A 23601-nucleotide genomic window follows, 5' to 3' on the forward strand; every position below is an offset into this window, starting at 1 on the left:
AGGTCACTCCAGCCTTCTAAAGTAACAGACCATTCTAGGCTTAGTTTTCCAGTTAAAATAAACCCAGTCGTATTTCAGGAGCACAGATCTAGAGAGGAGCTACCATGACGGACGTGGTTGGGAGGACCGGCCTGCGAGGCTATTCAGGGTTTCTGTAAGACATCCAGAAGCCTTTGCAGACTTCCTGTATTGGGCTGCTGGTTCCACAGATCAACACTCTATATTCAAGACTGCATACAGAGACTGTTCTACTACTAAGACTACAGGCTTGGCTACAGATCTTGTAGCCAAGCCTGGAGCTCTGTCTGTTGTTTGGACAGACAGAGCTCTTGGGTTTGGGTTATTTGTATGGTTTTCCACATATCAGTATCGTCTCCATCCAGGCTACCTGCAGCATGGTCCAACCACGGCTGGTACCACAGCTTCTTCCTGGACCTCTTTTTTCCTGTCTGCATCTCTGGATCATCTGGAATGAAAACAGAAGTTCAAAGAGCTTTCAGGACAGACTCACTGCGGGGATGCGAAGCTTAGAGTTGCACTAGCAGTTGTACTAGGAGAAGTCTGGCAAGTGTTTTAATCTTTTTTGGGGGAAACAATCTTCCTAATACAAGTGGTCCTAAAACGACACAGAAGGAAGAACAGAAATACAAAAGAAGAGTAAATGTTAAGGGTGTAATGTGAAGCTAACTCACGTGCAGCACAGAGAAGTTTTATTGACTAACAGAAGTGAAGAAAAATGTACGGAACAGGAAGGAATACAATGAAGGGAAATCAGGACACCGAGGCAGGAAAGAGGATGAGGAGACAGCAAATATGCTTCTGCAAATAAACATTTTTACAAAGCACAAATAACAGAAAGTGTTGTAGAAAGAAAAGAAGCTGTATCTAACGTATGTAATTGATTTCAGATGACACTGATTAAACTTCTGGCAGTGACAGGAAACACACGGCAGTAAAAAGAGCCGCACCGACAGCCGGGCTTTCTTTGGAGCTTTCACTTATTTTGTGTCCATATTTGTACTTCTGCTGCTTGGATCGAATTCTCTGCATCCTGAGGACAAAAGAAGAGAAGGACACGGACTTCATTTCTGTGATGCTTTGTTTCTGAACACTCTCATTTTCAGGGTTTCTTAGAATTTGCGATATATTTTTCCATTGCTGTGAGCACTTACGATCTCTTGAGTTGCGACAGCGATTTCTTCTCAGCTTGTTGGTGGAACTTGATGTTCTTCACAATACTGGCTCTAAAGAGCTCGAAACCCCTGAGAGGAAAAGGTCAGTTAGTGCCATCAGCAGTTTACAGCCAGGAACCAGGTCGTTTCATGTTTGTGAACAAAAGTGTGTGCGTGTAAATACAGGTGTCAGTATAGCTGCCACCTGCTGTCCCAGCTGGTTATGGCCACAGCCTTTTTTCAAAATGTTAAATATGAAATGAGTATTACTGAGCAGCGGACAGGGTGATTGTCACGGTGACAGCACATTAACAGTGCACTATGACAGTGAAGTGATGAAACATGTTTTTGGCAGACGCTGTGTCACTGATACCCGTGCACATTGCTTCAGGCCAGGTCACGCACACACTTTGTGCCAAATATTTCGGTCAGCACGTGCAACATTTTAGATTTCAAATATTGCCGGTGAATGCACCAAATAACCACAATGGTAATATCTGCAGCGCTTCTGTGGTCAGGTGAAATATGAATCGTCTAGATTTGTTGTGTCTTTGGCATCGCGATAAATATAACTTGTGAGTAATTAAAGCATTTTCAAAACTTCTTTTGGGTAAATTCAGGACAAACATCTCATGCACGTTTGCGTGATGTCAGTCAGCGATGTCACCGAGTCGTACCTCGAGGCCTGTTTGGCAGAAGCCTGCAGTTCAGTTGTCACATGAAGGAAGTAGAAACTGAGGAAGATCCTTCTCTGCAGCAGCAGGCACAGGAAGCAAATACTGTCCCACATTATTCCGGCTTCTTCTACTGGGAGACTGCACGTCTTGTCACTAACTGCTTGTGCTGTCAAGAAATCCAAAGAAAGTAAATGTGAATTTTGCAGAACATCAATCCCCATCAGAATTAAAGCTTTTTAAAATACCAAGTACAACCAAGACTCATTTCATATTGTACTTGGCAAAAAACCCCAAAACAGATTGAAGGCACAACGTTCAGTCTGAGTAGAAACTGATACGGCAGCTCAAGTATTTTTAAAAACTTACGATCATAGTATCCTTTGACTGTGCATACCAAGCTGAAGAGTTGGATGACCCAGCAGAAGCCCTTCTGCATCTCAAACACAAACACACATGCCAGGATCTGAAACACACAAACACACATAAGCACAGTCAGTATTTCTATATGTGACGTTTTGTATACACAGATTCCAAACTTGTTCTTTTTCTTTATATCATGATATCACAAAGTGATGAGGCGTCTCTGTGGGACACAGAACCTCTGGCTTTTTCAAAGGCTCCTATAAAGAAATGACAGCACTGACGAGAGACAGCTTCACAGGACTCTCAATGACAACACCTAACACTTTGTGAGTCCTGCTTTACCAGACCGTGTTAATCACATCGACCTAGCAACCAGGTACCCGCCCCCTGACGACCTCTGTATTCCTCGACCGGTTGGTGAGTGGTTACTGGAGTACGCTGGCTGAAAGCGATCACAAAGCCTTGGTCACAGCAGTTTAATGGGCAAAGCTGATTTGTCTGCAAACACTCCCTAAACAACGAGCAAGTGTTTGAACTGGTCAACTGGCTGGTTGTGTTCTACCTGAGCACCTGAACTCAAAGTAAAAGCAAACGCGTTTGAAGAGGTGGAACACACCTAGCACTGTGGACCTATTTCAGCCTCAATCGCCTCAATAACCTCCAGAAACCACTCGCCATCTGGTTGAGGAATACACATTTTCCCCTAGCAGTCGATGTCACTGACCATCGTCTGTCCTTGTGTGACTGAGGCTTTAGCACGGGGGGGGGGGGGGGGCAATCTCAGTCCACGAGGGCCGGTGTCCTGCAGGCTTTAGATGTGTCCTCGAACCAACACAGCTGAATCAAATGGTTTGATTACCTCTTCAGCATGCCATCGTGTTTGGCAAAGGCCTGATAACAAGCCATTCATTTGATTCAGCTGTGTTGGAGTAGGGATGCATCTAAAAGCTGCAGGACGGTAGCTCTCGAGGACCGGGATTGAGCACCCCTGACATACGTGAAGCAGGACAACACATTGTTGCTTAGTTGTGGATGTAAACGTAAAATATATTTCATCACCAAACTATAGATGTTATACTCACAGATAAGAGATTTTTAGATATGATGACTGCCACATTATAGATGATGAGACAGTCCCACAGGTTGAGGCGAGTTCTGGATGGTTTGCCCAATAGCTGCGTTCCAAACAACAGAAAAAAGAAGCAAGCAAGCAGGTAGCCCAGTCCAAACACAGATATGCGAGTCGACCCTGTGATAAAGACCACCGACAACACAAACCAGAAGAAGTGGCGAAACACCAAAACCTTCGCCATGTCCAGGTAACTCCTACAAGAGGAAAAAGAGAAAACAAATCATAAAATACATATTTGAATGACAGAGCTGCTCCTGTAGTGAGATGGAGAAGGAGAGCAAGACAAACTATGAGTAAAATCCATTTTTTCTTCAGATTTAGATCGAGAACAGGCAGGTCAGGCTGCAGTGCACAGTCTTACAACCACTTCTTCCATGTGCTAGAAAATCATGAAGGTAATGTGTGAGGCCATCTGTCAGAGAGTTAAAGTAAGGATTAAGTGTCCTTTTACAACATCACATTAAAGCTTTCATCACAAAATGTCAAAAGCAAAGTTATTCATACTGTTACATACGTCAAGTCCACAATTTCCACTCTCACCATACGATGGCTGGTATAGGCTAGCTGCCCCCCCAATAAGCATACGCGAAAGAGAACGGGTGGATGAACGGATAATAATAATAGTATTTTGCAAATATGGGAAAATGTGGAAGGAAATAAATAAAAACTTTACCTTTTCGTTTTCCAAGAATATCCCCTTTTTTTCTAATTTGCTCCTAACTAACAAAACTGTGGCTGCACTGTCACACAGTTTGCTGTGGTACTGGGCTGACCCTCTACAGGTCACAGCCTCAGCAGAATTTCTGTTCTAAGGGTGAATGGACTGCTTCTCATCTTGTAACTTTCTACTAACTAACTAACTTAAAGGGCTTCATGCATCATGCCTCATTCACACACATTCATACTGTGATGGATGCATCGAAGAGCAGCCTGCGGTTGCATCTTGCTGAAGGATATCTGGCATGCAGACAGGCGCAGCCAGGGATTGAACCACCAACCTTCCAGTTAGTGGATGACCTGCTCTACCACCTGAGCCCACAAGGGGGCTCCATTTTCTCCAATACTATCTCAATATTGATCATTGATCTCATTGGCTTTAAATTGCACAAATAAGTGATTTCACTGGGATTTCTGTTGTTTCTATACAGTATCTACAATATGAACTCAGCTCCATGTGGTTATTTTCCTTCCCTGAAACAGTGTTTGCATAAATGAAGCTTAGAGTTCAATAAGCACGCTCTATGGCCTCACATCTGTCCACTGCTGGGAGCTGACAGCTAAATCTAAGCTTTATCACTCCCACTTTCCCACGCTGTCAAGCTGTTTGTGTCATCACTCCAATCACCCAAAGCAGGTTAAATTTGAAATGACTGAAAATATAGACGTATAGACTTTATGATATTTACCTGCAATTCATGAAATTAGGTGCAGGGTTAAACAATCGACCTTCCATTGGTTCTGGTTCATCTGTGTTCTCTCCTGCGAGAACCATCCACTCCTCCACGTGCTCACACTCAAACACCTTCCACTGCTGAGATGCACACATCAGCAGCACAAAGTCCGCTGTGGGCGCACACAACATAACGCAATGATTTTCACCTGCAGCACTGAATTCTTAGTAACTGGAATACACACAAAACTATACATGACAACGTCTGTGAAGTCCAAGGAGTTTGCAAAGAAAAGCCTCTGGACTTCTTTAAGTTGCTTGAAGACGTTTCACCTCTCATCCGAGAAGCTTCTTCAGTTCTAAGGTCAAATGGTGGAGAGTCCCAGATATAAACCTAGTGGGAGTTTCCCCCCACAGAGGGACAAAAGGACCCCTGATGATCCTCTAATCGCCTGAGCCAAGGTGGGAAACTGGGCGTGGGTCCCAATCAGCCAGAGTTTCGGGTGAGTTCATTGTGAAACCTGGCCCCACCTTATCATGCGAATTCCTGAGGTCAGATGGCCCAGGATGTGAGTGGGCGTTAAGGCGTCTGGGAAGGGATCTCAAAACTGGATTATAGATGGCAGAGAGTTGGTGTCGTAAGCCCCGCCTCTGTTCAAAGATGGTCGCTCACAGTGGACATAGATGGCTTCTTTCACTCCTCTTTCAAACCATCTGTCCTCTCTGTCCAAAATGTGAACATTGGCATCCTCGAAAGTGTGTCCTTTATCCTTTCGTCCCTCTGTGGGGGGAAACTCCCACTAGGTTTATATCTGGGACTCTCCACCATTTGACCTTAGAACTGAAGAAGCTTCTCTGATGAGAGGTGAAACGTCTTCAAGCAACTTAAAGAAGTCCAGACGCTTTCCTTTGCAAGCTCCTTTGACTACAACATGACAATATGTTAACTGTGAACTCTGACTACACATTACAGTCAAATGTACTTGTTCTACTGAGCGCTCTGGATTTTATACTATAAAGAGCAGAATTTGTCTACATATATTATTATATTAACACACAATTGTGTAAATAGTGTCATAAACATTAACAATATGCAGAAGTTATTGGAACAACTGTGAGACGACAAACATAACCAGCACAAATATGCCTTTTAGTGTAATAAAAACTGCTCTTTTGTGACAATTTCCAATAATAATCCATACAAACTCTGAAGTGCACTCCATTAGAATATGCACACTCCACACTGTGGGAGTGGCAGTGACACAAAGGTTTGCTTTGTTCACTCATGGATGGAGTGACCAAGCACACAGACTAACCTATGAGATTTCTGGAGTTTGGAACAGTATAAAAATCAGGCAGATAGATCCATTTAATGAGAGCTGAGTTCATCAACACTGGACTCTTCCATCTCCATGGGTAGTCTACAACAAGCACACACAAAAGCAGAGACATACAGTAGTATTTATAGAAACATGTGTAAACATCCTCTCTGAAAAGTGCCCGACTGACACATAAGACCGACCTTTTGTAATCGGCCATAATTTAAATAAAACAAGTGAAATGGAGACAGTCCGCACACGCCTGCATTTCTCAGACATTCCACACATCTATAAAACTACTAGCTGAAATACGAGCGGCCTCAGCTAATTCAGACAAACAGCACATCCATCCACTACTGTTCATCCGGGCTGTACAGCAGAAAAGCCCAGACCGCCCCCCATCAGCGGGAACACCAATGTGCTCTCAGGTCAGCCAGGTGATATAATCTCTCCAGTGTGTCCTGGGTTTTTGTTTGGGGGGGGGGGTTGCTCCTGGTAGGACATTCCTGGAAAACTACATCCAGGAGGCTCCCAGAAACCATCCCAATCAGATGAAGGAACCACCACAACCTTTCCATGTGGAGGAGTAGTGACTCTACTTTAAGTACCCTCCCGAATGATTCACCCTACCTCTAAGACTGAGCCCATCCACCCTTGAGAGAGATATAATTTCCAAAGCCTGTATACACAGTCTCATTAATGTAGTCATTACCCAGAGCTCATGACCATAGGTGAGTGTAGGGACAAAGATCAGCCTGGTTTTATACTCAGCTCTGTTTGGACTGGACTGCTACAGTGTCTGCATCATGGATGATGCACCTCCCAGTCTGAGGACCATGGTCCTAAGGCAGGGGTGGGCAATCTCAGGCCTTGAGGGCCGGTGTCCTGCAGGTATTAGATCTCATCTTGGGTCAACACACCTGAATCACATGATTAGTTCGTTACCAGGCCTCTGGAGAACTTCAGGACATGTTGAGGAGCTAATTTAGCCATTTAAATCAGCTGTGTTGGTTCAAGGACACATCTAAAACCTGCAGGGACACCGGCCCTCGTGGACTGAGATTGCCCACCCCTGCCCTAAGACTGCTAATTCTCCTTCCCACCAAGTCAGACTCTGCTGCAAACAATTCCAGTGCAAACTGGGAGCCCCCACCTGAGGAAGCGCACAGAACCAGCAATATCTGCAACCAGCAGGGCTGCATCTAAAGGGGGACATGGGGTGTATGAGACCCAATTTATTTTAAGGCTTAAGTAGATATTAATAAAACTGAAATATTTCAAAATAAAAGCTTTTTTGCAGCGTAATAAAACTGTACATGGGCCAGTAAAGCTCTTTTCTGTTAGGCTTTTAGGTTGGAGGCTGAACTGTTATTAACATTCATTATTAACATATACAATTACATTTTTTTTTATATAGTGCCAGATCAACTTACTTCAAGATGCTTATCATCATGCAGTCTTGTTTTCAAGAACAGCACAGTGCTTCCTAAATAATTACCGTTATAAATGTAAAGATACGGCACTGCATCCATTGATATAAACCACAAAGTCGTTATCCAGGGATACGAGCTAAAGGGAAGTGAATAGAGCACACAGTGCTTGGTTTTGTAGAAGACATGGACGTATTGTTGGATTTGTTCACTGGGTGAATCTGCAATCCTGAGAGAACGATTGGAGAAAGATTGAGCATCTCCAAAGACATGGTTCTCTATTAAACGCTGCTGGTTCAGGGTGGATTGCTTCTTGGCATGTGTGGGCTCTCTTTCAGACATGTGAGAAGTAGTCACACATGTGGAGACTGTTAGGTCTACAACTCCTGATTCCATCGTCTCAAAATAAGTTGGATGATTTGATATGGGCAAAGATGCAACAAAAAGATGCAACGTGAGCATCTTCATCCACAGATTTATCATAATAAAACATACATATTGTATTACTAATATTTATCTAGTGTGGAAATATGCAAGAATATACTTTATTCATGTATTACACATTTCTGACATCTAATTTATTTTAAAATCGAAGGCTTTTAAAACTCACCTATGCAGAGAGCTGGCGGTATGCCCACACACAGCAGATACTGGTAGATCATGATGATGGACAGGAAGAGACAGTATTTTGGCCAGATCCTTGCAATAGCTGCCCGCCTCCGCCTCACTAAGATTGCTACTAACCAACAGCCGTGGATTATCACTAAAAAATTCATCCTCTGTCCAATCACATTCACAGTCATCAGGAAGCAAATCTTTAAAAAAGAGCAGATATTTAAAAATTAAGACTAAAAACGACACTGATGCGCTGGAACGCTATATTTAACTTATCTTCTTTAGAATAAAATAAAACAAATATTACAGTATACAATAGAAAGGATTCCCTGCAAAATGCACAGCTGTCACTGATATACTCTGATCCAAAGCCCACATTTGTGCAGTAAGAGATTCTTTTCTTAACTACCTCTAATCCAAATTTGTAGAAAGTGTAGTTAAGCAGATACTTGAAGCAGGATATGAGGCCCTGGTCTGAAGTGTCTCTTGTGGCGCCAGGAAAGAGCGCCGGGATGACGGGCGGGGAACGCTGGAGTTGTCGGTAATGGTGAGCCTGGTGTCGATACACTGTTGCCTCAAAAACCAACAACATCAGCACAATTAAATGGTTCTGCAAAAAAGCATTAGGAAACAATCAGATTAGGCTTTCACCAAAATTTCATAACAGTTGGGTGATAACCACGTACACTGTAAGATGCACAGAGTAAAACAGAACATCTAATTGTACGTGTGTACGTGTGTCTGCAATTCCTTTTGATTAAACAGCCACCTGCATGCAATCTGCTACAATGCATTCATGCCACCGCTGACTGTAATAAACCTCAAATGTGATATGTAAAGCTTTAAGCTAGGGTGGACTCGCCTGCACGCAGAGGTGCAACTCTCAGGCACAAACTGGTAAAAAACTAATTATGAAGATTCTACCGACAGCAATACAAATGTGTGGCTCAAACATGAGGGCGCTAACAAAATCTATCAAAGGGAAAATGCAAATGTTTCTCTCTGAAGAAGCACACATATGTTTATATTAAATACAAGGTTGAAGTCTTTTGTTAGAAATTGCCAGGAACTCTGAGGACTTGAGGACTAGGACGCAGGTGCAGCGAAGGATTTATCCACAGAGAAGTGGGTGACTCCTCCTTTAAAGCCTGAGTCTATGAGCAACAGCTGACATGTACCATGTGCAGAGAAACACAAAGCATTAGTCATCTTAGATTCTGAGCTACCTGTGTTAATGAAGTAAGTGATAGAAGTGCACAGAAGCTGTGCACCGGGCTGCTGACACCCTGCAGGTACAATGATCCTGCTGGACAGTACAAGTTAAACAAAGAGAAACAAAGGCCTCACTCTGAGAGTGCTACGCGGGTCACACTGCTGTCAAACACATCACAGAGCCAAGTGGCTTTGACTTAAATGCCATTATTAGTGTTTATACTACACGTTTAATTCATCTGCATTATTTGAAGTGAAATGAATATACCTTGCTGTATCCGAGTGCTGTAGCATCTTTCCTAATGCCAAACCATTTGGCGGGATCCACTGGTTCCTTATACAAGGAAGAGTTTTTCATTTCCTCTGGTAACAGGTTGGTTTCATTTGCAAGAGGCTGTAAAAGAAAAGATGGATCACAAACACTTTCTCACTCCAGTGCTGATAATGATTATTCTACAAGAGCAGTCAAACAACAAGAAGTTCTCTAAAATTATTAGTAATAAAATTATTATTCTGATCTCACCGGATTTATAAAACACTACTGAGATGTTCCGGAAGTCACAGTTGGGAACATAACCAGACTTTCAGCTCATTTTCAGCCCAGTCTGTGACCCCGGCCACTTTCTTTTTTGTTCCTTGAACTGACTGCATAAACACAGGCTCAGCACAAACGCATGCTCGTCTCAGGTATTAACCAAACCATGCAGCCGCTTCTCTCCTACTGGCTTTGCACGCCTGCAGTAAAGCAGAGTCTCACCATGGTACAGTTACGGGAGTAGTCGTCAGGGTCAACAACACTGAGCTGGTACAACATCTTGCACACAATGATGACGCACACCCAAACTGTGGACAGGCAGGACGCCATGGATCTGAAACGGTCATAAGGCATCGCCAGAGACCAGAGGACAACCAGGACCAGATTCATCACGGATGGCTACAGAGAGAGAGACAGCACTTTAACAGGTATGCTTTCCCCTAATCGGGACAGTTTCTTAACATTTGTTGTCATTGTCTTTCTCACCGTCATCATCACCAACGTCATATAACGAGCTGACTTTGCTATGCGTACATATATCCAGAGGAAAGAGTGTTAAGCATTTAGAAGCTCCTGCTGTCACTTTGATCTTCCTGACAGATAAACTTTATCCGTTATTAAAAATGTGAGATTCACCTGCAAATATGCGTCTGTAAAGATCAGCTGCATTACTGAGTGTAGGTGTGCTGTGCGTGCATGTGGGAACGCATGTACAGACCGTGTAGCGGTTACATGAACCACTAACAACAACGTCACATGTGTGTAGCAGCTGGATGTGTGTTTTTTGAGAGCTTATGTAAAATTTGGGTTTGTGTTCAGAAGTTTAGCCGAGTCTTAGCCCAGATAAATGTCTGACACGCGTGACATCTCAGTACAGGTTTGAACTGTGAACTCGAGCATAAATGGTCCTCTTAGATTTGAGACCAGCGTGAGGGTTTTGTATGAAATGCTGAATGACGCCTTTTGAAGCCAAGTAATGTCTCCTTGTTGGTGAGTTCACTGCTAACTTTTACAGGCCGCTGTGGTTCTACATTCATCATCTGCAGTGGAGGATATGGGACAGTGACAGCTAATATCTAATCTCAGAGAAACAGAACCGACTCTGACAGTCAGTGTGGCCTCAGATCAAAACATCATCACTGCCGTTAATCGAATAAATCGAGGAGATCATAAATGCTATAGATCAGAAACAGTATGCAGCCGGATTATTCCTCGATAACTAGAAGGCATTTGATGCAATCAATCACGACATGTTATTAATAAACTGGAGCAGTATGGGATCGGGGGCTGAGTGAAAAAGGATTTACTGACAGGAAACAGTTTGTGCAGCTGGGTGAATATTCCTCATCATGCTTGGATAATGCATGTGGGAATTCAATTTCAAACATCCCTGTATCCGTCCAACACTACGAGGTGTTTGCCTCTCTGAGTGGAGTGAAGAACCGGAGCAACGTCCCAGCATGAACCAGTTGTACAGAGAGGAGGGAGGGCTGGACCGGGTGGATCGCCCACTACAGGGATGTGTGTATAAGAGTGTGTGCGGCTGCACAAGCATGCTTATGTATGTCTCAGTATATTTGTAATGATGATAGGCCATAAACAGGAAGAAGAGCAGGGGCGGGATTAAATAAGCTCATCCTGCTGCTTTTTAAACATGCAGGTGATTTATAATTATTACTGTTTTGTTTTCCTTTGTTTGTTTGTCTCTTTTTTCTGTGTTGTTGTTGTAACATGTTCAAAATAAAGATACAACACAATAACTTGATGCTTCAGTCGTTGCCGTACCTCTTCGAGGGCGACCCATACAGCGAAGAAGGCCACCATCTTGAGGATGTGACGCTCCAGAAGCCTCCAGAGAAACTCTTGAATTGTGGTGAGAATGTCAGAGAATCTTCTGGAAAGATCCAGTAACCTGTCCATCACCAGACCCCATTTACTAGGCATCAGCTCCACTAATGAAGAAATCAGACAAACATCTGTGAGTCTGACTGGGATGACTTCTTAAATTAAAAGGTATATTTCCAGTGCATCCAGTCTGCCTGCTCAGTCCTCTGATTTAATGGGAATGTTTAGGATTTGATTCTCTTGGACAGGCACACAGTGTAATCTCAAACCTCAGGACCGCTGCGAGTAAGAGAGAGGAGCTAATGACGAGAAGCTCTGGAACATCAACACCAGTAAGACAGAATGAATGGGACCAGTGACCCATTCAAGGACAAACAGCTTAATAAACCCGATGATCAATTAGCAGTCGGTTGCTGTCTCTTCAGATGTAACAGCCTCATAGTTCTATATGATATTAGAAAGCAACTTTTACATAATTATAAGAAACCTGAAGGTTTTGTTTTACCTTCATCTTCAGAGTCATCATCAGCGTTTGCAACAAGGTCCTCGTCATGGTTCGTTTGCACCTCAGCAGAGACAGTCTGGTCTGCCCTGCCGCTGCGCTTTTTTCTGAGAAGATTAGACCAAAGCACAAACATCACCTTTCTTTATAACGCAACACAGGTGGTGGTGGGTGTCACTCCATGTAAAAACCAAGCGTGACCAACAACTGAATGAAAACCCAACTTATTTCAGGGACAACGAAGCTGTTTGTGGGTCCTCTGATCATTTCTACATTTTCTAAATATTTAAAACCAGGTTCAAATGTTTAACCGTTCCAGCACGAGGACAGAGCTGTCCAGCCCAGCAACTCCACACAGGACGTAAAAACGAACTTGGGTAGCTTCTTAAGACGTGACAGCGTTACATGTCATGAGCAGCAGCAGGAGGTGTTACCTGTGTATGGGCGTGATCTGCTCCAGGTCAGTGATTCTCATGAACGGCTTGTGAAAGTAGTGCAGCTGTAGGATACAGGCCAGCAGGAAGAAGCCGGGGATCAGAATGCTAGTGAAGAGTTCAGACAGAGCAAAGGTCTCCAGGCCGATCGCTGCCAGCCTGAGGATGACAGAGCAACACCGTGGGCATTTCAGATTTCAGCACAGGTTGTGGTTGATTGCTACACTCTGGAAGTGGAATGAGGGTGCGTGTTAGAGGGTTTGCTGAATACTATCGTCACGTTTCATGCGGGAAGAAACGGGGAAAAAGCATTTTCTAAGTACAGTGCAAAAAAAAGAAGAAAAGAAATGCCAGCCCTTTCCTATTGGTGGAAAAATGTAGCATATCGACCAATAAAAAATCATGAGCTGTGGTTGCTTAGGAAGAGGGTAAAGTTTTGGGAGTGACAGAGACAGCGACGTGGACAGAAAGTTTTGTTTCTTCTGTTTTGTGTCAAAAATGGCCCAACACACCCCAGAAATCATGAAACATTTTTACCAAAAATGTTTCATGATTTCTGACATTTTGTGTAAATTTAAGCACGTATCAATTACAACTTTGACTTAGATCGTGCTCGTAAACAAACCACCTCATGTTGTTTAGCTTTCTGGATTTCATGCTTATTTATTATATACAGTACATAAGATCAAAATTCACACGTTTTATATATATATGTATAAACACTGAACAAAAATATAATCACAACACTTTTGTTTTTGCTCCCGTTTTTCATGAGCTGAACTCAAAGCTCTGAAACATTTTCTACTACACTAAAGATCCATCACTTCCATATGTTGTCCACAAATCTGTCTAAATCTGTGTTAGTGAGAACGTCTCCTTCGCTGAGCTAATCCATCCCTGTCACAATCCTGGGTCTTAGGACCCAGTGTTTTGAGTTTTAGTTCATTTTGATGTTTATAGTATGTTAAGCTCATCAGGTCTCCTATGTTCATTTGCTTATTAGTTCCCTCTTGTGTTTTCAACCCCTGTGAAGTCTCCCTTGCCCTTCGTGTGTTTCATGTCTGTTGTCTTATGTTGTCATGTCTGCCTCTCATGTTTCCTGTTTCATTTTGGAGAGATCTCGTGTTTTTATATCATGGTTTATGTTTTGAGTCCTTTGTGGTACTGTTTCGTGTTTCCCTAGATCTGTTATGGTTATCTTAGGTTTTGCTCTTTGGCTTTGTCATATGGCTTCCCTGTGTTCCATGTTATGTCTCCCCTGTTGCTGTTAAGTTTGCATGTTTAGAATTCAGTCAGTGTGTTTCCTGTTTTACTTTGTAGGTCCATGCCTCATGTGAGTGTTTCTAGTTTTGCGTCTCTGTCTCGTCCAGCCTGATTGCTCCCCTTCTGTGTCTCATTCCCTCGTTATCCCTCTGTATATATATATACATATATACACATATATATATACACATATATACACATATATACACACACAGGCAGGTAAACGGTGCAGACAGGATTAAAAAAGCTTTAGTTAAAGCACGTACTGTACTTCTGTGAAACCAGTCAAGTTCCTCCAGTATCCAGGGAAGTCTTCAAACTGGTAAGTGTAGATGGAAATCAGCACAAGCATGGTGTAGGCCACAACGAGCCACCAGAAGAGCTTCAGCAGGCGCCTCCACAGAGAATAGTAAACCTGAAAAATAGGAACAAGTTACGAGTTAAAAGAGATTTTTAAAATTACTTATTATGACATACGAAACATTCGAGGAGGCGTTTTAACACAGTTTAACACAAAAGGGCCAGAAGCCATTTATTTGGCATGATGATGTCTACGACATGTGTGCATACCTGATAAAGGCACATGCAGAGCAGGAACAGCAGCATGTAGATGATCTTGTATGCAACAAGTTTTCCAGCAAAGGACACCATGATGAACATCCCTCCACAGACATAGATCCAGTATTTGGCATAGCAGCTCATCACCATGCCTCCCAGAACCTTCAGCACAGATTCATTACCAGCCTCCTCGTCTAATAAGGACGAGACGTTGGGAAGAAACCGAGGTTAGGTGTACAGCACAGTAACGATGGAGAGCCACGCTGCCGCCACACGGGCTGAACGGGACCTGTCAGAGGAGACGGCTGCAGAGCTGCGGCTACATGAAAAGCTAAGAGAGACATCGGTGGTGTCGTAGTATACTGCAGTATTCTGCTTGATGGAAATGCATAACCTCCCACACACAGTGCTGGAAAATGAACATTCTGAATGATCGAGACCTCACTCAGACTGCCAGAGGAACTGGAGTGTTTGTGATGTCGGGGTGTGTCTGTTACTTTTAGTGGTAATCCATCGTTGATTATCAGGATCCAGTTTGAATCAATGTTTTGTTTTTAACTTTTTTATGACATTTGTTCTGTCACATTGTACGATTCTACCTATTTGAGCTATTTGTTGTATTTTTGATGTGTTTCACTTAATAATTAAGGACTGCAATAAAGGAATTTCCCAACTCTGGGATAAACACAGTACATCTTATTTTACCAGAATTTTTAACATCTAATCACTGATATGAAAACAAACCTAAATCATTTCATTTATTCAGCAGGTCAGTGTGAAGTTGTGTGTGTGATTCTGACCTCCTGTAGTGACTTCCTGTAGTGGTGTGGCTATTTTCCTTTTCCTGCTGAAGTTTTCCTTCACTGACTGACGTACTAACAGCCAAAAGGTTAAGGTAAATAAAAGCTGGAGAGACAGAGGGAAAGAAGACGAACATGAAGACCACAAGTTCAGTTTTAAGACACGCAGAATACACAAAAGTACAAACGCAACCAGCAGCGAGATTTTACTTTGCAAATTCATGCAAAACATCATTGTTGAGCATCCAGCAAATCAACAATAAAACCAAATACACACGAGACAAAGCAGTGAAAGAGAACAACGGTCTGTGCAGTAACTACACACAACGTAACCAAACAGACAAAAATGAGCCAAGCTGCACAACAACAACGGGATGATCCGTGTTACTTTGCCCAATGCTGGGCACTGAAAGGAAAACAATGTTGAGACTCCAAAGTGCTGTTTGCTACCAGCCTCACTCATGCACGGACACACACATTCATACATCACTGTAGTCTATACCCTAAGTATTTTCTGTCACACTCTGATCAATGAAGGGGTTCAGTATTTTGCCCAAGGAGGGGCTGAATGTGCTCAACACAACGTCCAGTCACCAAACCAGGTTAGTCATGAAACGTCAGCTCTGTGGTGAGAAAGCAGCCAAAGCTACTGGCTGACACGTCTCCGGACTGTTTGGCGATTCCCTCGAGCGCCTTCAGATTCGATTAGAAATATTATCCAACTCAAAGCTAAATGTCATATTTCAGCTTATTTACCAACAGCTGGCTCTTGGCTAAGCAGCAGTACGTCTGTCTGTGTTACTGTGTTGTGTTCCCTCCAACACTGATGTTTTTGTTCATGTTTGCAGTGTTTCTGTGCATCACTGTGCTCAAAGGTTTCTGTGGTAGAATAAACAGACACAAGCGGAGCTGCAGCGTCCAAGCTGTTAATGTTACACGTGTTGCATTTGCAGCACACTTGCTGTCAAAGTGATGAAGCTGTTTTCATCCTTCATCTGTTGTTAGTCGTGTCTTTATTCTGTTTCACTGTGTGGACTTTTATAATTACTAGATCAAGTCAGGTTAAGAATTAGTGGTGAAGGCCCTCGTGCTGTGGAACACGAGATGCAGTTCTTGCACATTCAGCCTCTGACCAACATCAGTGAGTATCTGATGTAGAAATGATCTGAGAAACCAGCTCTGCTATTGTTGTTGTTGTTGTTCGAGAGCACATGGTGAGAACTGGACAGTTTAACCTTCTAGGAGCTGTACAGACCAATAAGTAAAGCCAAACACATATTTATGGGTAAACATCCTGCTGAATGTTACAATCCGTCACAATTTCATAACTTCGTTATCATGTCACATATGCTCTCTTCTTACCATAGCTCCCAGTCTGAGGCAGGGGTACTGGGTTCTATTCAGTCCTAGCTGTCCGAGGCTCATGGTTCCCACTGTGGTGGGCAGCTCAGGTTGAAGCTCCATGGCCCAGACGTACTGCAGACAGCACAGAGCCAAGCCGTAGAGCAGGATGAATGGCGAGCACAATGTGGCTGCATGTCGCCTGAAAACACAGACCCCGCCCCCAACTCAATCAGACTATTAAAATACTGGGAAACAATTTTAAATGCACAACAGTTAAAAAACACTGCAATTAATAATTATTGTTGTGTGATGTATTTTTTCCCTACAATATCTGTATTCTTCTTAATGATCAGTTATTATTAGCAAAATCCACAATCAATGATTTTTTTAATATATCAAAGAGGAGCTGCTGAGGCACTCTGTTTGGGATCAATTTATATAAAAATGCATTCTTGGAAGCAACCAGACCTGATTAAGACCGATCCAAGTCTTCATCAGGGTCTGACAGATGCACCGTCAGGATTAAGTAAGTATTGAGTTCTTTAACCTCTAGAGGGTGTTACAGGTGTTACATTAATAAATATTTAAGAAGTATCAATGAACATGTTTACACACAATAACCAGGCAGCAGACGCTTGACTTGTTCTGTCACAGATGTGTAACAAACGTGTGGTAACAGTACCTCGCACGCAGGATCCAAATGAGACACGCCCACAGCAGCAGCACAAAGGTTAACCAGCTGTGGTATGTGATGCTCCAAACCTGGACACAAAGTGACTGTGTGTGAAAGTCTGTGACGCTGCTGCTGAAACGAGTCTGAACAGAACTTCATGGTTACCATCATTGCTATGAGAGCACAGACGTAACTCTGCTGCATGACCACTCTTCCCAGCAGGAAGAATGGGCTTTCACCCCGTTTCCCACTGCAGGCCACATTCGCCTCTGCACCTAAAGAAAAGAATCATATCCATGTTCACAATGTTGCGTTAGACCTCCAACAACCATTTGTTGAGGTAAAACGAGAAACTACAATATTACAGCTCTAGAGGCAGCTGTGGCTCAGGAGGTGGACAGGAGGAGGAGGAGGACGTGGAGGAGGTGGACAGGTTGTCTACCAATTAGAAGTTCAGAGACTTAATCCCCAGCTCCTAAAATCTGGGTGTCAAAGCATCACTGAAACCTGAGTTCGCCAGTGCATCAGTGTGAGGCCTGCGACAGCCTCGACCGGTGGAGGTGCTAACCACGATGGTGGTGGAGCTCACAGTGATCCACCGGGAGCAGGCAGCAGCCACTCAAAAACACCTGGAGAGAAACAGGCTGTAATCCTGGTAAAGGATCGCCTGAAAGCACCAGGGTCCCTGCGAGAGCCCAAGCAGCCAGCAGGGAAGAGCCAGCCAGTCCCATTTCCCAGTAGGTCCCGGTGGCTACGGATGCTGTATCCCGTTCACCGGGAGCTGCACAAGTGCCAGGGCAGGAAAGTTAGAAATGTGGGTAACCGGGGCACCTTCGTCTGGACTGCCGGATGATGGATGCGGGGCAGGTAATATGGTGCTTATACCATGCCCCTGAACCGCTCAGGCACTGCTCTTTTTTCTATGACATTGGATTAAACCAAGGGCAACTAGCAGAAGCTCGATGGCTCCCCTGCCTAAGTTGGGGGACGTGGGTATGTGGCGGGATGTGGTCTGAGGATCAGCTGCAGGGGAGGGGTGGGTTCAGGGGGCAGTGCCAGTGGAGGCTGGTCAGCACACCTTTGACAGTAATTGTGTGGTTTTGCCTCCTGTTTCAGTGGACACGTAGAGGTGAAGCCGTGCTGAAAAGTCAGACACTGTTTGGCTGCACGGACCAGCGCACTCGTGTGAGCATGTTGTAAATGTAAACCTGCCATGATGGCAGCTTTCTGGCTGAGTCTGGGGTCCTTCGTGTTAGACTGAGTTATGCTAGAGCTGCAGGAAGCAAGTATCTCAGTCACAGGACTTATGGTCATTTATGTATGGCTGAGGTCATAAGGGGGTGATATTCACTGGCACCAAACCTGAGACCCCTGATCCCAGATAACTGTTGGGTGTACTTATAAGTGACATGTTTTTCATCCATTAAAACTCGTTTCTTGGTTTGAGTATACTCTATGTGTACGTCCTCAAAGACAATTAAATGTTGTTTTTCAATTAAGCTGAAAAAGTCAGTGATGTCCACAGAATATCGTTCACTTTTGTGCGCTACATCATAAATGATTCACTTCAGACTGTCGGATCGATGTCCTCCAGTCAGGCCTATAACGGCTGTCCACTGTTTGATTCTTTTCTGACACACTTTCATACTGGGTGACTTATACTGGTTAGTCATTTCTGTGAAAAATAGCAGCTGGTACCGAGATAGGGCTGACTGTCTTCGGTCACAGTCCCTCCGCTTTCTGTTGGTACAGACAAGAGTACGACCTGAAACACAGAACACACACACACACACACACACACACACACACACACACACACACACACACAGATGTTTATTTGTACTTATGTGGAGGGTATATGACAGTTTTAAATATTAAATAGTTCCAGCCCTATCTGGATGTCAGCACAAAGAGCAGCACGGTCGATACTGGTATGAGTAAGAAGAAACACCCAGTGCATCATGGGAAGCCCCCAGTAGCCTTAACATATTGCAGTGTAACTAAGGGAGGATTCAGGGTCACCTGATCCAGCCTCAGCTATATGCTTTAGCAAAAAGGAAAGTTTGATCCTAGGAACCACAAGTAAGTTAGCAGTGCTTGATCAGGGAGATAGGCTACTGCAGCATTTTGGATCAACTGAAGGCTTTTAGGACATCCTGATAATAATGAATTACAATAGTCCAGTCTAACAGTAATAAATGCATGAACTGGGGTTTTAAGCATCACTCTGAGATAAGGTGTTTCTAATTTTAGAGATGTTGTACAAAAATCGAAGAAACTAGTCCCAGATTTAACAAGGACATGTCCTGGTCAAAAATGACTCCACAGTGTTAGCGGAGGCCAAAGTAATGGCATCCAGGGTAACAATCTGGTTAGACACTGTATTTCTACGAATTTTTGGAGCCAAGTACAAGAACCTCAGTTTGTCATCTGCACAGAAGTAAAAATGGATGCTATACCTACTAATGATACTGCCTAGGAGAAGCATGCATAATGTAAACTGAACTGGTCCCAGCACTGAACCCTGTGGAACTCCATTACAATATATTTTACACCTTACAACATAAAGCACCCTGAGGCGACTGCTGTTGTAATTTTGGGTCTATACAACTGAAACTGAATTGGATATATAGTGAAGATAGACAAGCATTTCTTTAGTACGATATAAAAACACAGAAGAGAAGAAGAATCTCTATTTAAATATCAGCCGTAGGCAATAAATCCAAATAGAGCCTTTTGTACAGCCAATAGAAATGATCTACCTGTGTGTCGTCTTCATAGTCGTCTTTTTGTTCATTCCAAGGCTGTAATTCCACCAGCTCTTCTTTCCTCTCGCGTCTTTTCTCCTGTTGCTGCTTTTCCTGCAGAAAAAGAACAAGCCCTCAGAAGATTTCAGAAGATACAGTTTTTCAAAAGTCACGTGGCAGCTACAAAAGTGCATCAGCTGCAGAGTCTGTGCCATGTTAAACCCACCTGGGCCTCTTTGCTCTCCTACGTCTCCCTAACGTAAAAAATATTTTCAATAAAAGAGTTATTTTTATTATGTTTGTTTTTATATTTTGAATATCAATATGTTTGGGTTTTTGTATAAACACTGTTTCAGTATGTGAGATTTGATACGATAACAAAGCTTTCCATTATGTTTAAATACTTTATCAAAGAAAAGCCAGTGGGGGCACATTCAGTACTAAGAGAATATAAAGATACAGTGGGGCAAAAAAGTATTTAGTCAGCCACCGATTGTGCAAGTTCCCCCCACCTAAAATGATGACAGAGGTCAGTAATGTGCACCAGAGGTACACTTCAACTGTGAGAGACAGAATGTGGAAAAAAAATCCATGAATCCACATGGTAGGATTTGTAAAGAATTTATTGGTAAATCAGGGTGGAAAATAAGTATTTGGTCACCTCAAACAAGGAAAATCTCTGGCTCTCACAGTTGAAGTGTACCTCTGGTGCAAATTACTGACCTCTGTCATCATTTTAGGTGGGGGGAACTTGCACAATCGGTGGCTGACTAAATACTTTTTTGCCCCACTGTATGTTATAATATAAAAAGAGTGAGTGAGGAGATACCGCGTTAGAGCCTCCGTGACGTCCTGTTCTGAGAACAGTCACTATGGTAGTATAGAGCAAAAAGAGGATTCCTGGGTTGACATAAACTGGCCAGTCATGACTGCTGTTCAGATTGAGGTCATAGGGCAGGGTGCAGTTTCCTGGTATGATGATGTCCTTCAGACCAAAGAGTCTAGGCAGAAAAAAAGAGAAAGAAATCGAGGAATAGACCTGTGTTAATTGATTTACTAATACTGTTGTGACCAAGTGTCAGGATCTAGAACATTATGATCAGGTGTGATCAGTGAAAATCCGGCACCATAGACATAGCAAAGCAAAGATGTAGAGTCGTAGCCACAATGCTAAAGTACGATTAGCATCAGGCAATTCAGTAAAGTTTGCAAGGGAAGTATTTCAGATGTTCTTTTGTTTTAACTTTGATGATTACAGCTTACAGCTCACTAAAATCATGCACGCAGCTTCTCACAGGTGCTGGTTTAGCGTGAGCGGCCACCACGTACTACATGGTTAGAACACAGTGGCCGGAGTTCGAGTCCGACCCTTGACCTCTCCTCTTGACAACAACAATAGATTCCCTGCAGGGTTCTCGGTGGGTTTTCTTGACTGTCGTCTCAGGAGTCTCACTTCCAGTCAACTTTCCATTGATATGCTTTGTTCCAGCAATGTGCGTCTGTGGCTCGGCGAGTCATCATCTCAACAATCCAATGAGCAGTCTTTCCTATGATTGTGTTTGTGTGCACTGAACAAGCACGAACTCAAAATGTGTACTGAACAATGAATAACCTTTTTGAATTGAATGACAAAAGAAGAAAGCTTTTTCAAATCTTTGGTGGGATACACTAGTACACGTTTTTTGGGGGGTTGTTTGTTTGTTTGGGGGTTTTAAGTTGGAAACGTGTCTTTCAATATACAAGTACGTTGGGTCACAGATTTGCATGACCTGTGTTACATGCAGTAAACAAATTGAAGGAACAGAATCGTATTATTTCTGTCACCATCCACGTTACAGACACACTTCAGTCATATGCAACAGCTGTGTATGGAAGCCTGTTTCCGCCACTAAAAAAAAAGGATCCATAACTCAAAATTCCGAGTTATTTTCTCAAAATTTCGACATATTAACTCAAAGTAACTCGAAATTTGACATGATTTCCTCGTTACGCAGAAGCTGAAGCGTCAGCTACAAATGCTACAGCTAAGCGGTATTACATCCAGTTGCACAGATTGCTGAGTGTTTTCAGCCTGGCTTCACAAATGATGAAATCCCTGTTATTAGCTGAATCACACGGTGTTACTATCAGCAAACGTACTCGCCAAAGCGCCAATTTGTTGGGATCCGTTTTTGAATGCGCGTTCCTCTGCGCCATATGCTTCCGGGTAACAAGAAAGCGACCTCATTCACACATATTTTTGATTGGCAGAGCTAACTCGAAATTTCGAGTTATTTTCTCGAAATTTCGAGAAAAGTAAGTCTAAATTTCAAGAAAATAACTCGAAATTTCGAGTTATGCATACTAGCTGTTTTGTTTTTATTTAGTGGCGGAAACGGGCTTCCATAGCTGTGCCTTCATCACAATTCTAATCATTTTTTTTTATCACAGCTCAGAGTTGAACTCATCTTTATGTTGATGATACCAAACATGTTCCAACGTGATCAAACAAAGTGTGAAGCTTAGGATCAGCTGACACCTGGGACATGGCACAGTAATATCAAAAAGGCTAAGAGTTCTTTTAAAGTACTAATAATAATAATCACACATCTACATTATCTACATTGAACATTTGACTATTTTCCCGTCAGCTTCACTAAAGAGACACAGACTCAGTTTTATGACAGTGGAGTATGTTTGCTGGGTAAACGTCGACTAGGCTGACTGATGAACAGCTGGCTAAGTGATACCGATACAGAAACCTGCCAAGAGGGCCGTGACGTCATGAGGAAGAAACTGAGAAGAAGAGAGACCGTAAATCCCAGTGGAGGCTCATTCCACTCATGCCTCTCATGCCAGCACAGTCACACTGCGTTCATTTCGTTTCTCGTCAGTAAACTTGAATAGTTGACCCGAAAGAGAAATTTCATAGCCACAGATATGTGTACTGATACAATTAAGGAGGGTTTACAGGCATGAAGGCACAGCAAATGACATTTTTGTTGTTGTAGGCTGAATTATATGTGTTTAAATACTGGCCTCTCACAGTCACTTCACCACAAAGATGGGGTCTTTATTACTCAAATGTTAAAACCAACGGCAAAACGTTGTCTTGTTCCTCTGTAAATCTGTAAATCGTGAGCCAAGTGTGGCCTTTCAGCTCTAATTTAAGGGATTTAACCCAAATTCTGGATTATCTGTTGAGGAATTAAAGCTGCTTTAAACAGAGGCTCAAAAATATCAGAGGCTCAAAAATAACTGGACAAAAGGCCGACAGGGAATTTCTTTTTAAATGTGAGGCTCAAAGTGATTCGACCGCACCGGAGAGAGACCAGTGTTGAGCTGAAACCCAAATAAACTGTTAAACAACGAATTCAAATATTTTTATTTGTTTAGATTAGAAAGTCTGCACTTCAGTTATATCTCGACAGTAAAATCCACTCTTACAAATCTGTTTGTGCAATAAATTATTGACCCAACTGTATCAAGACGTATACACGGCCTTTAATAATCAGGCCAAAAACTGGCACTGCCAGAGGTTTCGTCATGTCAACTGGAGTTTCTTTTCCCCCAAGTTACATGTCCTGCAACACTGATGAAATAGCACTTTT

The 23601-nt window shown here is 42.9% G+C and overlaps 1 protein-coding gene across 3 annotated transcripts in view; it reads right to left on the bottom strand.

Moving 5' to 3' along the window:
• piezo1 (piezo type mechanosensitive ion channel component 1 (Er blood group)) overlaps nucleotides 1-23601 on the bottom strand; it is an 87522-nt gene that overhangs the window by 30079 nt on the left and 33842 nt on the right. For all 3 annotated transcript variants that reach the window (XM_086260126.1, XM_086260125.1, XM_086260123.1), the window contains exons 7-30: nucleotides 20841-21012; nucleotides 20027-20125; nucleotides 18963-19029; nucleotides 17430-17539; nucleotides 17274-17353; nucleotides 16610-16790; nucleotides 15248-15353; nucleotides 14460-14641; nucleotides 14156-14304; nucleotides 12627-12785; nucleotides 12196-12299; nucleotides 11631-11797; nucleotides 10068-10244; nucleotides 9579-9704; nucleotides 8508-8708; nucleotides 8094-8298; nucleotides 6051-6155; nucleotides 4751-4907; nucleotides 3295-3538; nucleotides 2216-2312; nucleotides 1850-2015; nucleotides 1173-1262; nucleotides 969-1051; nucleotides 389-466 (exon numbers count right to left, since the gene is read on the bottom strand). In XM_086260126.1, coding sequence (XP_086116252.1) covers nucleotides 389-466; nucleotides 969-1051; nucleotides 1173-1262; nucleotides 1850-2015; nucleotides 2216-2312; nucleotides 3295-3538; nucleotides 4751-4907; nucleotides 6051-6155; nucleotides 8094-8298; nucleotides 8508-8708; nucleotides 9579-9704; nucleotides 10068-10244; nucleotides 11631-11797; nucleotides 12196-12299; nucleotides 12627-12785; nucleotides 14156-14304; nucleotides 14460-14641; nucleotides 15248-15353; nucleotides 16610-16790; nucleotides 17274-17353; nucleotides 17430-17539; nucleotides 18963-19029; nucleotides 20027-20125; nucleotides 20841-21012 — 3305 coding nt within the window. The remainder of the gene's footprint in view (nucleotides 1-388; nucleotides 467-968; nucleotides 1052-1172; nucleotides 1263-1849; nucleotides 2016-2215; nucleotides 2313-3294; nucleotides 3539-4750; nucleotides 4908-6050; nucleotides 6156-8093; nucleotides 8299-8507; nucleotides 8709-9578; nucleotides 9705-10067; nucleotides 10245-11630; nucleotides 11798-12195; nucleotides 12300-12626; nucleotides 12786-14155; nucleotides 14305-14459; nucleotides 14642-15247; nucleotides 15354-16609; nucleotides 16791-17273; nucleotides 17354-17429; nucleotides 17540-18962; nucleotides 19030-20026; nucleotides 20126-20840; nucleotides 21013-23601) is intronic.

The sequence above is a fragment of the Aulonocara sp. 'chitande type north' Nkhata Bay genome, linkage group LG13 (assembly GCF_057382095.1).
Source record: "Aulonocara sp. 'chitande type north' Nkhata Bay isolate Kocher_YH1m ecotype deep benthic linkage group LG13, A_spYH_male_GT1.1, whole genome shotgun sequence".
NCBI lineage: Eukaryota > Metazoa > Chordata > Actinopteri > Cichliformes > Cichlidae > Aulonocara > Aulonocara sp. 'chitande type north' Nkhata Bay.